Below are 17270 nucleotides of genomic sequence, written 5' to 3' on the forward strand. Positions count from 1 at the left end.
TACTGTAAAATAAAATAAATAAACTATAAACTAAATATTTTTTCTTATTCAAACATGTAACTTCATTTGTCTGTCCAAATGCAGCATCTTTCCATCTACAGTGATCTAAATTACTGATAAGTTAGGTTTTGAACAGAAAGTTCACTGTTTTGAACAGAGTATCTAAACATTGGTAAAATATGCTGTAGTTCCACAGCGTTTTGCCGGTAGTGAACATTGACTGGGGCAGGTATCCATGAAATTTGGAAGAAGGCGTCATTGCCAGCATTTGTATCTTAGCATAGGGGCAAGTAACCACAGTTTGGTTCACATGGTCTACTGGTATGCTCACTGTGTGAAGTGTTTAGGGAATGTGAACATGGTTTAGGTAAATTGCCTAAAACGATAGGAAAAAACTGTAATTAAATTCGGTAAAATTTTATTTGTATAGCCCTGAATCATAGGTGTAGACAAGCTTCAATACAATCAGAAACTTTAACATAGTCAGACACACACAATGACACCCATCCGTATGAGCATTCAAAATCAGAGAACTTGACCGGCATCAAAATGTATGTATACATTTATTTTATAATGGTTTAAATTTTGAGTTAAAATAATTTCATGAATTGACTGACTGCCCACATTCTGAGTCTGGTTTGAGTCAGACTCTTAGGGCCTTATTTTAACGGTCTGAAACGCAAGTGAGAAGCGCCAAGCGCAAGTAGCTTTGTGGACGGTTCTATGGCGATGTCGCTATTTTACCCAATAGTATCTGTCCGCGTCCTGCATGACTGAGGCGTAACTTGTAGTAGGAGGCGTAACTTGTAGTCGGAGGCGTAACTTGTAGTGGAAGGCGTAACTTGTAGTCGGAGACGTAACTTGTAGTCTGAGGCGTGTCTAGTACTTTTCTAAATCGCGGAAGTGATCTGTATGTAGCAGTGGTGCGCTGGTACATACATGACCGCAACTCGGACCTCAAATATTAGGCCTTAGATAAAAATAATGCACCCGACCCGCTCATTTAAAAATATGCTCTTTATTAGCTTAATCTTGATATGCTCTTGATTAGCTTAATCATAGCCTTACTTGAAACTGACATCCCTGAGTCATATGCATTTAAGAAAAGAAGCCTATTGCAATTTTACAATGACATGTAATGCATATAGCAGTTTAACGTGGGGAATCTGCTTAAGTTTAGCCTACTTTATCCCTTTAGCAAAAATACAGCAGATTAATAATTCAAAGAATTAAAGACAGCAGATTAATAATTCAAATAATTTTATTGAATACATATTGTTATTGATCGCATGTGCATTGCATGAGATAGAAGACAAGACAAGAACAGTTATGAGAAAGCCTTCATAGCGTTCACATTACAAGCCTTCATTTTATATATATTTGCCGGTCTTCAATATATGGATTTCTCAGGTACGTCATCACTGTTGCACTGTGCAAACTCGGGGCAGAAAGAAGCAAGCAACATCTACTAGCCTGTACAGTATAGAGTATTTTGTGACTGTTCAGTGTGCATCTCAAACGTGTGCATCGAACTAACTTCACCGAGGTGGCGAAAGCTGGGGTTTCTTCCAACGTTAAAACAGTAGGCCTAACTGTGCGTTCACACCAAACGCGAAATTTATCGCCGATGTTTTGTCACGCCACACATCATAATCTAACCCTCAGAGATTTATTGGATAGGCCTACCTAATAAACCGTTGGAACACACAAGACCAGAAACATAGCAACGCCGGTAAACAAACCCCGAGAAGCCCAATCCCTATGAGAGCTCCCCGCGCTACAGCCATCCGTAGATTTCCGGGAGTCGCAAACGGCAACATTCACTTTCTCCTTCATGCTGCAGTTCACCCCGGACTGCACTGCACTGAGTTTGACGGTTGAACGCTGATTGGCTGTTATGTTACACATGTGACTCAGTGGCCACGCTGTTGAACGCTGATTGGCTGTCATCACGTGAAATTCGCGTCAAAGCTCAAATATTTCAACTCGAGCGAATTTGTCGCGCCACAAATCCTCGTGAACGCGCTTGCCTGTGCACGGCGAAAGTGTGGCGCGACAAATCAAAACTTATCGCCGGTTTTCTCTCACCCGATACGCGTCTATACGTTCACTTTGTATGGGATCCTGTCGTCCCGTCGTGTTTGGTGTGAATGCACAGTAAGCGTTCAAACATTTTGTAAAGAATGTTAAACAGTATCACAACCACAAGTAGTCTGCCCTAGTTCTAGAGTTCATTAAGCTTGTAAAAACAAAAAAAAATCATTCTTGTTAATCCGCTTCTTTTTACTTACTGACATGAAAATCTGAAGATCCGACTTCAAGGAAGATCTTGTGTGAACCGTGATTTCCAAGGCTTTTTTTTTGCCGCGAAAAGAGAAAGATCTCGCGTGGACCGCAATTTAGAAAAGTACAAGTTACGCCTCCTAGTACAAGTTACGCCTCCTACAAGTTACGCCCACTACAAGTTACGCCTCCGTCTTGCAGGACGCAGACAGACCCTACTAATTTTACCGGCGCATAAATGACTCTTGCGCCCGGCGCAAATCTAAAAAGGGTTGGTCTGAAGTTGCCTAATTACCCGTAGGTGTGGTTTGGGCGTAACGTGCAATGAACCATTTCGAGTGTTACATCTCACTTCCCCTTCAAGAGCAATGAGCGCATTTGAGTCTGACGAGTTGTTATTTTGACAGCGCGTTTGCAGTCTCCGATGAGACAGATGCATGACTACATGAATTGCAAACTTCTAATGGCTCAGTTTATGGCCAAATAATATGTCCTAATTCACACATGGAATAGCGTTTTCTTCCACAACTTCAGAAACACTGAGTCTCAATTAAATTTCGGCAAAGAAAACTTAACACACATATGATATGCGGTAACTGTGGTTCTATTTAATGATATACGCAATAACAAACATTGTTTCTTACCAGTATTGTATGCATTAACGTTATCGACTTGTGTTCCTAATATGCATGTGTCCCACAACTTATTACCGCTGTATCAGCTGTTCTTTCCCAAATAATTTACCAAGAATGTGTGGCTAGTTAGATGAGAGAACCAAAGTGTATGCACGAGGTGCACAAGCAACTTTATAAATGCGCCCTTAAAATAGCATCTGAACAACGTGCTGGATGCAAGAGTGTCGAAAAGATGCTTACGGGTTTTCTTGTTTAAGTTGATGAGAATGGAGAATTAAGCCTTCCTGGAAGTAGTTAATGCAGTTTTGTAGATGAGCATGCTGTCATGTCATGCAAGATGAAAGACTTAATGTTGAGTTGAGTGCCATTTGCGGTATTCTTCAACTTCGCTTCGCTTTCATTGTTTGATTTTTAATTACAATAAGAGTACAGAGCCAATGGCTGCAGATAAGGCAAAGTTCAGTTCATCAGTGAGACTATCTACAGAGCCCCGGTAGTTACAAAGGGGAGCAAGTGAATGGGGTAACATATCTGCCGTAGCTGTCGTGGTTGCATTGGTGATAGGACGTAATTTATTCCTGTACGTACCTTATCAACATGGCTAACCACTATGCTTAATGACTCTTTATAGACACGCATTACTCAACACACCATAGAATTTTCTTGAGTTCCGGTGAAAGATAAAATAAATATTATTCAACACAGTGATACAGTATGTGGCTTTCTTCTAGATGGTGAGGTTATCTCCCACTGCCAACGACATGCAACAGATGCACCTGCACAGAACCCTTGATCCTTTGCAAGCGAAAGTAGAGCAGTAGCAAAAAAAGTAGGGTAGCTAGGGTATAAAGTACAGTAGAATATGCTAGATTAGAGTTGAGATCTGAATGTGGGGCCAGTTGCCACAGTAGTCCCAGACAACACAATGCTGAATTAATAATAATGATAACAATAATAATACATATAATTATATGGTGCTTTTGGAGGGACTCAAAGTGCAAGTGAGTTGGGGAAGTGACAGCCACACCAGGCTGGTTGAGCAGGGTTAACTCTAACCCTAACCCAACAGCAGCCATGCCTATCCTTGCGGCTAGATGCGGCTAGATGAAGACACTGTTCTCATACGCATATAAGACAGAACAGGCACAAACAAGAGAGCAGCCCCAAGCAGACACACACTGGAGGTCTGATTAAATTACATATATATATATATTATCTACAGATTAGTAAACGTTAATTAAGTCTCAAGCGTTGCTCTAAGATTCGAAAGGTATGAAAACTTGTAGTTGAAACTAACATGTGGTTTATCCCCCCCCCCCCCCCACCCCCCACCCCACCCCTGCTGCACAGCTTCCCCTTATCTGAAGCAAATAACTGTTATCTTTTATTTTTGCCAGTTCCTTTTTAATGCCACCTCCACTCTGGTAGTTGTGAAAGTAGAAAGTAGGTGTGAAAATTCTGCTAAGCCCCTCCCCCAGAAATAACAGGAAGCATCATCTACACTGCGGGTGTTAATAGAAAGTGAGGAAGAGGAAGGGGAAAGAGAAGCCAGAGAAGTATACTAGAATAGCAGAATAGTACCAAAAACTGAAAGAATGGCAACACAGGATAGGCAAATTAGGTATTATTTTAAAGAGTTATGATAACACAGGAGGGAGATTCAATAGGGTGAGTTGAGATTGTGGTGGGTGTTCATATGGGTGGGATAAGGAAAGTAAGGGGCGGGGGGGATTGACTTTTGTTTTTCGGTGCCTGTGCTCTTCGGTCTTTCTACTGAGAAGGGAACGTTGACAGACGCCTGAGCTCCGGCAAAACACCAGGACGTCCCAGATAAGAGGTGGGACCACGCACTACACCGCACTCTGAGGGGGATTGTTGCATTGTCGCGTTTGAATGTCAGTCTGTCGGGAGAACATGGAAAGGCAGGAGAGAGAGGGGTTGGAGAATAGTTTAACTCTGGGGTAATATCCCGCGGGAGGCCTTCAGCGAGTGGAATGTCTGTAACGCAGGGGAGGGCGGCCGTTGGCTTGCCCACGCACATGTGTGATTGTGTTTGTCTGTGTTTGTGTGTATGTGTGTGTGTGTTTGTGTTTACAAGGCTCCCATATGTGTGTGTCTGTTTATTTGTGTATCAGCAGGTTTAACTAAGCAGACTTTAGTCTCGTAAATGATGCACGTGGAAGGACCTCATTGTTTCCCCACGCACACGCACACGCACACGCACACACACACACACACGCACACGCACACACACACACACACACACACACACACACACACACACACACACACACACACACACACTCACGTATAGCCCACTGAGAGATGACTCACTGGAGAGAAGAAATCATCGTTGGAAATTCCGGTGAATCTTGCAGTTGAACTGTATTTTATTAGGAAGACTATTTTTTGTTACATTGATATGATATATTTATATGTTTATTTTATATTACATCTTATGTAATTTACCTCACTCTGCATAACCAAATGTTGGCCAGACACAGACACAACCTTGTCTACATGTGTGTGTGTCATACAGGCAGTTCTCAGAGACTTGTTTGGGAGGAGGGGGGTTGGATCTGTTAATTTATACTCCAATGTTTTGTTGGTTAGTGAGGGGACATCTTAAGGGAGTGAATCTTTATCTGACAGCTCCAGGGCTGCTGACCGGGGGGGGCTCTGCACACACACAGCGCTCTGAGAATGAGTAAGTGCATGGGATACCATGGAGGGGTGAATCAGAGACCACAATAATCTCAGTGGGGGCCACACAACAGAGAATACGTGGCCGGCCCGGTGTATCCATCTCCACACTGCTCTGACCGAGAGTTCAAACCCCTGGACTGACAGCAACCAACCACTACTTTCCTGTTTCTTGTCCTCATTTGCAACCTTCTTTGCCTCTTTTCACTCACATTATCAAGACAGCTTAATGTATCGATACAGTACAAAAAAAATTCAGCCATTTGGCCTGTTTGGCTTAGTCCCTTAAAGTTCATTCCCTCACCAAATGGTGGGCAGGTGGGTGAAATTGGTGAAATTGGTGAAATTATTAAATTTTTTGATTCCCTCTCATTCTTTGAGTCACTAGTTGCCAAATCCAATCATCAAATCTCTGAGCGATGAATGAACCAACGAGTATAACGGCAGGCCATACTAGTAAGGGGAGAGATAGTTGTGCTTTGTGACACTGGAAACATTCAGCAAAGGGGATGTTTTTTCTATTTTGATGTAGGCCTCGTAGCAAAGGCCTGAGGTTACAATGTGCAGATGTGAAAGTGATGTCCCTTTTCTACCATGCACCTGACAAAGCGTAAGTGGAAAGGGCACACACCAGCCACATTTTCACACACATATTTAACCCACTACAGTAGTTTTATCGTATAGTAATGTAAGCAATAAACTACAAAACCCATCTGAGAAAAAAGGTTTTTAAACATGTTAATTTTTTTCAAACAGACTTCACCCCCTTCTCTCCTGTAGATCATTAGAGCAGTAATCTTATTCTGAATGTTCTTTTAGCAGTGAGATCATGGGACCGGGACTGGGACATTAGTGGCTCTACTGGTCAATGGATGGCGTGGACGACGCTCACAGCAAACACCTCTCCCCACAGACGACAACAAAGCACCTTGGCTGGATATACAAGAGGAAGAGCAAGTGGGTGTAGGAGGAAGCCCAACCCCTCGATTGATCGAGGTGCTAGGCAGAGCCAGAGATCAAAAGCAGAACAGTCATGGAGATGAGCGGAGTGAACCAGAGCTGTGTCAGCAACACGGAGCTCCAGAGCTACCAGCACCAAGTCTATGTGGTGGTGTACGCCATCATCTTTACCCTGGGGCTGCCTTGTAACTTGGTAGCGCTCTGGGTCTTCCGGCAGTACGTGAAGGAGACCAAGAAAGCAGTGTTGTTCATGATGAACCTGGCCTTGGCCGACCTGATGCAGGTGATTATAAGCCTCTGTAGATTGCTTCTGTAGGAGTTTTGTTTTAAAACATTTAATGTAGCGAGATCCAAAAACTGCATATACTGTATTGATGGTTAACTTGATGGTTGCAAATCATCTAGATGTGGTTGCTCCTATAGTGACTGATCGAGGTCTGATTAATCGTTCATTTCTTGCAAATATAATCCCTTTTTGAAAGACCTTAAAGGTGAGACCTTTCATGCCTGAGGCCAAAGTAAGAGCTTAAAATTACGCGATAATCAGGCTGCTGTAAAGTACACTATGACACACTACTTAATTTGGTGTTGGTGTGCTATCTTGCACCACTTCTTTGTTCACTTAAATTGAAGAGATCTTAATTTGCCCGATGTGTGATCCATCTCCTCTGCCCAGGTGCTCACCTTGCCCCTGCGGATCTACTACTACCATTACAACAAATGGCCCTTCGGCCAGCCCTTCTGCGTCTTCTGCTTCTACCTCAAGTACGTCAACATGTACGCCTCCATCTTCTTCATGGCGTGCATCAGCCTGCGCCGGTGCGAGCTCAACATGTATCCCCTGAAGCACAGCTCGTCCAAGAAGAAGGGAGACTTGGTCGTCTGCGTCTCAGGCTGGCTGCTGGTCTTCCTCTGCTGCGTCCCCTTCCCCGTCCTCCGCACTCCCAGACAGCCCCAGGCCGACCCCGACCCCGGGGCCGGCGGCGATGCCCTGGTCAGCGCCACGAGCCCCAGCCTCCGGGGCTCTGCCGGAAACGAGGTTTGCTTCTCAGAGCTGCCCATGCAGCCCGTGGGCATACCGGTGGCCTGGACCCTCATCATCCTGGCCGAGTTGCTGGGCTTCGTCCTGCCCTTGGTCCTGGTGCTCGTGTGCGCCTGCCTGAACGTGGCGAGCCTGCGGAGCCGGACGGAAGGGGTGTCCCATGACCGGCGGGAGCAGCGGCGGGCCATGAAGATGGTGATGAGCTGTCTGACGGTGTTCCTGGTGTGCTTTGTCCCGTACCACGTGACCTTTCCCCTGGACTTCCTGGCCAAGGTGGGCGCCCTGGGCTGCAGCCTGCGGGAGCAGGTGCTGCGGAGCCACCCGTGGACGCTGTGCCTGGCGAGCATCAACTCCTGCCTGGACCCCATCATGTACTATCGCACCACCAAAGAGTTCTGGAGGCGGGGACGTTGAGGCGTCGGCTGACACGCCGAGGAACCCTAACGTGCGCTGCCTCAAAAAACCGCCAAAAGGTTGTTCTTGTTGTGGACGATTTGTTGAATGTAATTTTTTTATATTGCATCTGTTTTAGGTATCTTTTTTAAAACACAGGGGTGTTTTTACTATTGTTTCCATTTGTACTACTCCGTTAGTTATATTTCCTTTGCAGGAGAACGGATTTTCCTTTTGCCTACCGGAAAGTCCCCACACCATTTAATGTGAAACAAAAGATCAAAGCTCTGAACGCCGAGGGACAAAGGTGGCATTGACACAGAACTTGTCAATGCCACTGAGTGAATGTATAGAATACCGAAACCATTTAAAGAAGCATTTCTTTGGGAGAAATGATATTGGATGAAAGTATTGTGTGATTAAACTATTTCATTAATAGTTTGTGTCATATATGTGTAATAGTTGTGCATTATAGTAATTTAAAAATAAACATATAGAGCAGGCTTCTAAAGGTTAAGAAATGTAACTTTATTCAACAACAAATTACAATTACAAAGTGACATTAATTTCAGTAACTTTACACAAAACCATATTATCTTTCATCAAAACAGTTTGACTATCTCCTTGTGTTTGGAAACACACTTCACCAGGCACAGCTCTTTCCCTTCCGATTGTCCTTCTTTACAGCTAGATTTTTATGGGAAGCCGTTTTAATTGTTATTTCACAATTTAATTACAAACATTTGAAACATTTATATACAAAATTTAGCAGTCGTGTTTGAATCAATTGAAACAACTTGAGGTACACAAATAAAATCCTTGGAAATGGTAACGAAAAAGGTAGTCATTTGCAAAATTGCCAAAAGTCTCAATTCTGTTAGGTCAGTTATTAATTATTTTTGCACCTGCCACTTCTCATTCCCTCAACCGAATCTTATACATTAGCATGTCCTGTGGGGGAGCAATCTCTCCTCTTTGAGGTTTGATGTCATTGATACAGTAACAAGTTCAGACAGTAGGAAGGATCTTCACGTACAGACTAAGACCTCCGGGACGGCCTCATTATGACGACACAAAATAAACAAACAAGTGCATTGTTGTGGGGTTTCATCCATCCGTCTTAGATAGGTTTTTAAAACGTACACCATTGAAGTCTGGAAGGTATAGGACTCTTCTAAACATCTCCCTAAGGTCTCACATAAGACGGGTTTCACATATAATAACGCTTCTGTGTGAGGTGATCGGATGTTGCAACATGCCAATAGATGTAGCATCACTAGCTAATATATGTACGAAAGATAGCTTATACATGTAGGATAGCTAGCTAATAGATGTAGGATCACTTGCTTATTGATGATTCAGGTTGTTATTTATCCCGGGGGAAATTGTTTCATTGCTAGCTAAAACATGTAGGATAGCTAGCTAACAGGATCAAACTAAACAGCCCCAGTAAAACATAAGCTAGCATTATGGAAGGAATGACCAGCACAAGACTAGATAGGGACCAGGTTAGTTCATAAGCAATCAATAACCTATAGATTTTACATTGTGGTAGCTTATAACGCTGAAACATCAAATTCACTTGGGGAAAGAGCGGGAAAAGCATAATGTTCAGTAGTAAGGTAATTTTTTTACAAAAATACTCTGCTAGTGTAATAGCAGCTTGCTCTCTCTCTCTCTCTCCCTCTGTCTCAATCATTCTCTCTATATCTCTCTCCCTCTGTCTCAATCATTCTCTCTCTCTCCCTCTGCCTCAATCATTCTCTCTCTCTCTCCCCCTCTCTCTCAGTCATTCTCTCTCTCTCTCCCTCTGTCTCAATCATTCTCTCTCTCTCTCTCTCCCCCCCTCTCTCTCTCTCTCTCTCTCTCCCTCCCTCCCTCTCCCTCTCCCTCTCTCCCTCTCTCTCTCTCTCTCTCTCTCTCTCTCTCTCTCTCTCTCTCTCTCTCTCTCTCTCTCTCCCTCCCTCCCTCTCCCTCTCTCTCTCTCTCTCTCTCTCTCTCTCTCCCTCTCCCTCTCTCTCTCCCTCTCCCTCTCTGTCTGTGTCTCTCATCAGGCCTTGCAGATTCTGGTCTCGGTAACAAACTTGTTCTCAAAGTGGTGGATGGTGAAGCACTTCTCTTCAGAACGCTTCTGGATTCTGCCACCTGATGGAGACAAGAAAAAGTTCTAGAAAACTTCCCACATCGTTTTCAATGGCCAATCTAAAACTAGAGCAAAAGGTAAGATTGTATTTTCAATAATTATAGTAGCGATAGTCAAAATATTTTAGTAAATAGGAAGTTATGCTGCCACCAAACTGGGGAGCTCAATATCAAGGTCAAGAAAAATCTCCATCGTTATTGTGAACAGTTTTAAAGGTCCACTATGTAAAATGTAGGTGCTACCCACTACACCTTTAATGAATTAATATTAGCATGACGTTATTAAAATGCTTTTCCTTTGTCAGCTAAATCTTGAATGTTATTTAAAAGTTGAAGGTTTACAGCGATAGCATTGTGATTAAATGTGTTCAATTCAAATCATTGCAAACCAAACGATTAGTCATAAATCAAATATCTGTCATGCAGTTTACACATGTCATTTCTTTTCATATTATCCCATGCATCCCAACGCGTTCCCGACCTGGCAGCTCTGAGCGGGGCTGCATGCGGTACGTCTCCTTGCCGTCACACAGCCGACGGATGTAGAAGCCCAGGGGCTTGATGTCGTCGACGCGCTCTGTCACCACCAGGTCCTCCTGCACCAGGTAGCTACGGTAGGAGCCAGACTGACAAACACAGCCGCCAGTGAACAACTCACACTGACATTAACGCTCAGCATAGCATACGTACGTATATGCGTTTCAGCAAGGTCAGCGATCGGGTTTCGACATCGGATTGGTCGCTTTTGGATCATTATAAACATGACTATTGGAGGTTTACTTTGTTTCATGTCGGAAAATGACGGCTAATTCAAGAGGTCGGCTTAGCTCAGGAGGTAGAGCAGTTGTCTTGTAACCGAAAGGTTGCTAGTTCGATCCAAGGCTCCTCCTATCTGAGTGTTGATGTGTCCCCGAGCAAGACACTGAACCCTAACTGCTCCTGACGAGCTGGCTGTCGCCTTGCATGGTCGACTCTGCCGTCGGTGTGTCAATGTGTGTATTAACCGCTGCAAGTCGCTTTGGATAAATGCGATAAATGCGTCTCCTGATTGTAATTGTAGGTCAGTGTGAACACTGGGAAATTACGATGGCGATTTGCCCCCTTTGACCTTGACTGAATAAATGTGCCGTCTTATTCCGAGCCAGTGAGTGCAGTCTGCGGTGTCAGGCCGCTAGATGCCACCGGCTCACCATGAGCTGCATGAAGAGGTCCATGAGATCCTGGGGGGGAAGAACCACGGACGTGTTCAGCGGGATCACGAAGCAGGTCCTCAGAGTCAGGTCGAGGTACGCAGTCAGCTTCTACGCCAGGGAACGAGCACACACCGCATAGGTTAGATCGCAGGACATTTCCACGTCGACGTTTGTGTGGCAGAGAGAGCGCGAGGGAGAAAGAGGTTAACTGAGGGATACTGATGGAGCGGTATGTGTGTGTATGTAATAATAATAATAATACATTTAATTTAGAGGCGCCTTTCAAGACACCCAAGGTCACCTTACAGAGCATATAGTCATCATAAATCGTTTAAAAAAACAAGACATTGTGGAAAAAAATAAATAATAAATAAACATAATGAATAAAAAAATAAATAAAACAAAAACAAGACAAAACAAAACAAACAAACAATCAAAACAGTGATCAGTTAGACGTTGTGTGCGAGTTTGAACAGGTGAGTTTTGAGTCGTGACTTGAAGGTTGTAATGGTGTCTGACTGTTTTATGTGTGGGGGGAGGGAGTTCCAGAGCCTGGGTGCTGAACAGCTGAATGACCGGGCACCCATGTGTGTATGTGTGTGTATGTGTGTGTATGTGTGTGTGTGTGTGTGTCTGGTGGTGTGCTACACGTGATGCGTGCGTGTCCAGTCCGCACCCTGTGGAAGTCGTGGAGGATGTAGGCGGGGTCGCCGGAGCGGAAGCGCGGAGGGGGCACGCTGATGACGGCCATGTTGTCGGAGATCTCCACCTCCTCCTCCACGCGGGGCAGGTAGTAGGGCTGGTTCTCGCCGGCCACCCCGGCGGCCACGTCGCTGAACTGCATGGACCCGTGGTACAGCCGCTGAGAGACGGAGGAAAACACCCCCCCCCCCACCGTACCGTGAGCTTCATTGCGTCGGTACACAGTGGCTGTGGTTGGAGGAAACCCAACCCCCTTGTTTGGGCTAGTCGCTGCCCACCGGAAGTCAAACACATAGGCCTAAATAAAAATTTAAAAGAGTTTTTTTAAATCCATAAAGGGCCATTCGAGTACATATGTACATCTTATCCTACTTTGTAGTCTAGATTTGGACATGGGTCCATCTTTAGCGCTAATATGTAACCCGCAGCATCTTCTTTCATCTAAAATATGTTGTTTTAGTGTGGGATTGTTTTTCCTTTGAATAAGGACAGCAGTTGACAGTTATGAATAGCAGACAGTCAACTGTTTATGGTTTCGTTCTGCAGAAACACATAGGTTGCTGTAAAAAGCACCTGGTGTGGTTTAACAACCGATTGTACGGAGTGCATGTCTGTTCACCTTGTATCTCTGAAGAGACCACAGAACTGTCACCGCTCCCCGTCATACCGAGCTCAAAAAAACAATACCAGAGGATTAAATAATGTGGTTTCTCAACGAATGTTCATTTTAAGCATCAAATGAGTCATACTTTATCTGTTGCCTGACTATAACTGAACTGAATAAAACTGCTATGGAGATAAGAGTTTCTTTGTATAATAAAATTATCTCAATGAGACACTTGTTTACACATGGGCTGGAGTGGCCACAGAGGGAAAGTTCTATCGATGGGAATGACAGGAAGGGGCTTAAGATAGATACTTTTAGTAGGCATAGATTTATTCTATTTATATCATTGGAAAACATCATTGGAAAACAGGAGGAAAGGCTAACCATGATGTCATTAGATCCATCCCCCCTTTGACATTATGGAAGTAATTTAGTTGACACTTTTATGAGCACTCCTGGGATTAGTTATTCTGCTCAGGAATACCTACAGCTAAACGGCAAACATTAGAGTAGGCTATTAATAATTAATTACAATAACATAACCCCCTGTCCACGTCGACTTCACTATGTGTCATTTCGACCCTGCTTTCAATTGCCTACTTACTTTCGGGGTGAAGTAGCGGTAGAGACATGCTCCTCCAACGATGAGCCCGCTGAGGATGAAGGCTATCCCCAGCAGAGTGAGAAGAGACCCCGCTGTGGAGCTCTCGCTGCCCAACCGAGCACCCGCCAGCTCGGGATCCTACGAGGAGGTAACGGGTCAGGCGCACGTATAAGCGCGCACGCAGACAGGCGCATGACACATGCAGCGCGCAGACACACGATGCACACATTTAACTAGTAAAGAGAGGTCAGCTATAACTGAGATAAAACATCCCTTTACGCCGGACATCCGTTAATATGAAAGCAGACGACTATTATTCCTAAAGATGGGCGGGCCTATACTACTATTTGTCAACCCTCCGCAAGTGTAATCTATAATCCATAGACCGCTTCCACGAAACAAGAACAAATACAATGCAAATCCATATTATACTGCTGCATACAAAACGTTTATTTTCACTCTAATAGAAGGACGTATTATGTTTGCCCAATAATAACGGCTACAATCATGAAGGGCATGTTGATTGTTGCGTGATGGCGACTGTAAAGAGGCCTCACGCGAGTCCTGCGACAGACAGACAAACACGCAGAGCCGCTGGCGCACCAGACAAAACAATCATTTACCGTCTCTGAAGCCGGGACTTCTTTCCCTAGCGCCTTATGCGCCAAAGCGGAGTTGAACGCGATCTTCACCATGTTGAATTGACAGTATGGCCTTCCTACGTGAAATAGTTGTATAATCAGTGCAGACAGTGATGTCGGTTTCGGTTATTCTCGGCAGCTCCTCCGCTCAGTGACGCACTTTACAACCTCGGATTTGTTCTGCACTTCCGGTTTTGCTGGATGACCTGCAGACAGGGGCGGAGCTGGCCCACTGGCCACCAATTTTCCGTTATTCTCGTTCTCAGAAATAAAGATGGTAGCAAGTGATAAGTGCATTATTAATGCAATGCACCCTCCCCCCATTGATGATGATGAAGCATAATAGCACCAAAACCATCGTTTGATATAGTAACAATATGTGAATGTGATCATTGTATAATATGCATGATGGAATGTATTATGAGAGTTTTATTGACATTTGTGCAACATAGTGCCCCAGCAGTTGCGAGCATTAAACTACACAAAACAAGCTGAAAAGGTCACACAACCTGGTAGGACATCAATAGAATCGAATACTATAAACACTATATATATATATATATATATATGTATGTATGTATGTATGTATGTATGTATGTATGTATGTATGTATGTATGTATGTATGTATGTATGTATGTATGTATGTATGTATGTATGTATGTATGTATGTATGTATGTATGTATGCATGTATAAAATTGTAAGAATACGTTAGAAAAACGGCCAACCATGTTTGAAGAAGGTGAAGAGGTTGGTTTTTCTTTTATGAATTCAGCCCCTGCCTAAAACCCTCTCATGGGCAGTGAAGAACTACCGAAGTGGGAAAAGGAAGAAACATTCAGATGAAACACATAGGAATTCATCCTTCAAGGGATGGGTAGGAGTAGAATAGACATATACAATACCATTGCAAGGGAAGTTAATACACATAAAAGTAGGCAAGGAAAACAAGCTCCCAAAAGTAAATTGTAAGCAGATGGTATAAATATATCGTCATCAATAGCCTTTTTTAAAACAAAGCCCATTTAATTTGCCTTCACAAAACAAATATGTCAAACTAATGACAACCTCATATTGTGTGCCTAAGACATGAAGCCGCAGTCCAGCAACGACTTCAGATGGGATTAGGGGCTGTTTGTTTTCATAAATTATTCATTTATGAAAAATGAATAATACATAACGTTAAATTTAGGACAATGGGTATTTTTAAAAGTTGTATCATTATCTCCAGGGTGAATGGCCAAGTAGTGTAATCCATAGGTTGGAACAACTGTAGTTAATATCGGAGGCCTCCAATTTATAGCCCATGTTAGCAATTCATGAGTGTTTTCTGAGGTTGATGCCAACATGATCCATGTGACGGTGACCAGCATGGCGTCAGGATACAGTGACAGCCCAAGACAAAGTAAACACTGTCTTGCAACAGCGTCTTACAACATTGGATGTGAATTGGAACACCATAAGATCTTCAGCCATTTAGCAGGCTCCATTTAACAGACATTTGCTAAAATGCACCACTGAGGCCTGACGGAGAGAATCATTTTCACCAGCGCAAATGTGTGCGGAAGTCCTGGCAGTTTGGATTTCTGAAAGCTTATGTCCTCAAAGCCCACACGGTGCAATGCAGCGATCTAAAGCGGGGAGCGAAAGGGTCACTCTGTGGTCCCGGCCCTTTGGGTCTAGCAGTGTTACCTGCTGGAGCCTGGGTAGCGGCCCGCTTCGCCGCCATTCTTTCTGTGTTTCAGTTTTCAGTTAACATCGCTAGACTCATGCCGCTCATTGTCCTATTCGTTCTTTAGTACTATACTAACACTTGTACTAGCAATTTGTCTCTTTAGCACTACTAAAGAGATTCCACAGATCTATTACTAGTTGACGGCTTTATCAGACAATTTAGCTTTTAGACCGGTCCTGATTAATGAATGACCAATCAGGGCATCTCTCCTCTGATTGGTTAGAGAAATTCCGTCACATGCTATTGTAATGCGAATGATTATCATTTTTGGACTGCGAGAGAATTTGAGTCTACTCGAACGATTACACAATTACACGTTTAGGGTACAGCCCAATACCGCTGCCTGCCTCTTTCTCAGAAGGCCTTCCCCCTCCACTAAACTTTTTTTATCGGAAAACCTGTGCCGACTGGCTTAAATTATTTCAAATTGAGGGCATGCAACCCGGCTAAAACTTAAATCTAACGTTACATCACCTGAAGTGGAACCTTCAAACAACTCAAACAGTTAACTCAAACAGTGGCAGTGATGTCAACGTTAACAATGTTAACATTCAGGTTCCTCAGATAGGTTACACTAACTTTAGTAAGCACTCCAAAGACAAGGGTCAGGGCCTAACTGGCAAAGAATTTATCCCAGGCTCGAATATAACAACGGTGAAATAAGCTGCTCAATTTGTGTAGATTTGTACAATTTATGAGGAATTCACCCCCATTTCTAAAAAAAAAAATTAAGGCACAGAGTAAATTTAATAGAGGCAATATGTTATTAGGTTGAATCCAAACTTAAAGGTCCCATGACATGAAAATCTCAATTTATGAGGTTTTCTAACATAAATATGAGTTCCCCTAGCCTGCCTATGGTCCCCCAGTGGCTAAAACTTGCGTTTGGTGTAAAACGAGCACTAGCTGTTCTGCTCGCCTTTGAAAAAACGGAGGCTCAAGCGCGCTGATTTGGAAATCTGTGCTCATGACGTCATGAGGAATCTCAGCTCCTCCCCTTACTCTGCCTGGCCCGCCCAGAGACGTTGGCCCGCCAATGAGACTCGACCGTGCGAGCGCCACATGTGTGTGTGTGAATACACACACTGTAACGCAAGTGTTTCTTGTCGGTTCTTTGACGTGTCTTGTATTTCCACAACGAGACTGTCGTGGGGGTTATCTAAGCCATGGTTGAGAAGGAATTGGGGGAAAGGAACTTTGGCTTTGACTCCCTCAAGAACATGAACCACGACAAGGAGGAGAAAGGGATCTTTGCCGGGCAGCGCTTATGCACCTCCGCCTCCGGCGGTGGTCCCTCAGCGGGGCTCAAGCGGGAGACATTCGCCGCCAACAATCCCTTTCTCCTCCATGTCGTGGTTCATGTTCTTGAGGGAGTCAAAGCCAAAGTTCCTTCCCCCCAATTCATTCCCAACCTTGGCTGAGATAACCCCCAATACGAGTCTCGTTGTAGAAATACCAGATACGAGAGTCCGACGTGTTATGTGCCATCACACCAACAGCAGAACGGTTATCCAAATAACAAGGAAGTGTACAACACTTGCGTTACAGTCCTGGAGCTCTATATCTAAATAATATCATATACATAGATATCTATATCATATAACATATTGTGTGCGCCTCCAGACGATATT

The 17270-nt window shown here is 43.9% G+C and overlaps 2 protein-coding genes across 3 annotated transcripts; one reads left to right on the plus strand and one right to left on the minus strand.

Annotated features, from left to right (window-relative positions):
- Positions 1-4418: 4418 nt before the first annotated feature.
- Positions 4419-9648, plus strand: LOC132466396 (probable G-protein coupled receptor 174). Of its 2 annotated transcripts, none has more exons than XM_060063629.1 (3): positions 4419-4755; positions 6441-6864; positions 7258-9648. In XM_060063629.1, the coding sequence occupies exons 2-3, from the start codon at positions 6655-6657 to the stop codon at positions 8035-8037; spliced, it is 990 nt and encodes a 329-aa protein (XP_059919612.1). In that variant the 5' UTR covers positions 4419-4755; positions 6441-6654; the 3' UTR covers positions 8038-9648. The 2 variants fall into 2 exon arrangements, with proteins under 2 accessions (XP_059919612.1, XP_059919613.1); XM_060063630.1 differs by having other exon boundaries at positions 6444-6864.
- LOC132466402 (integral membrane protein 2A-like) lies at positions 8521-14089 on the minus strand. Its single transcript, XM_060063644.1, has 6 exons — positions 13888-14089; positions 13265-13402; positions 12028-12213; positions 11349-11459; positions 10640-10784; positions 8521-10161 (listed from the first exon to the last, which is right to left on the minus strand). The coding sequence occupies exons 1-6, from the start codon at positions 13957-13959 to the stop codon at positions 10067-10069; spliced, it is 747 nt and encodes a 248-aa protein (XP_059919627.1). The 5' UTR covers positions 13960-14089; the 3' UTR covers positions 8521-10066.
- Positions 14090-17270: the final 3181 nt, after the last annotated feature.

Source organism: Gadus macrocephalus, chromosome 10 (assembly GCF_031168955.1).
Source record: "Gadus macrocephalus chromosome 10, ASM3116895v1".
Classification (NCBI taxonomy): Eukaryota; Metazoa; Chordata; class Actinopteri; order Gadiformes; family Gadidae; genus Gadus; species Gadus macrocephalus.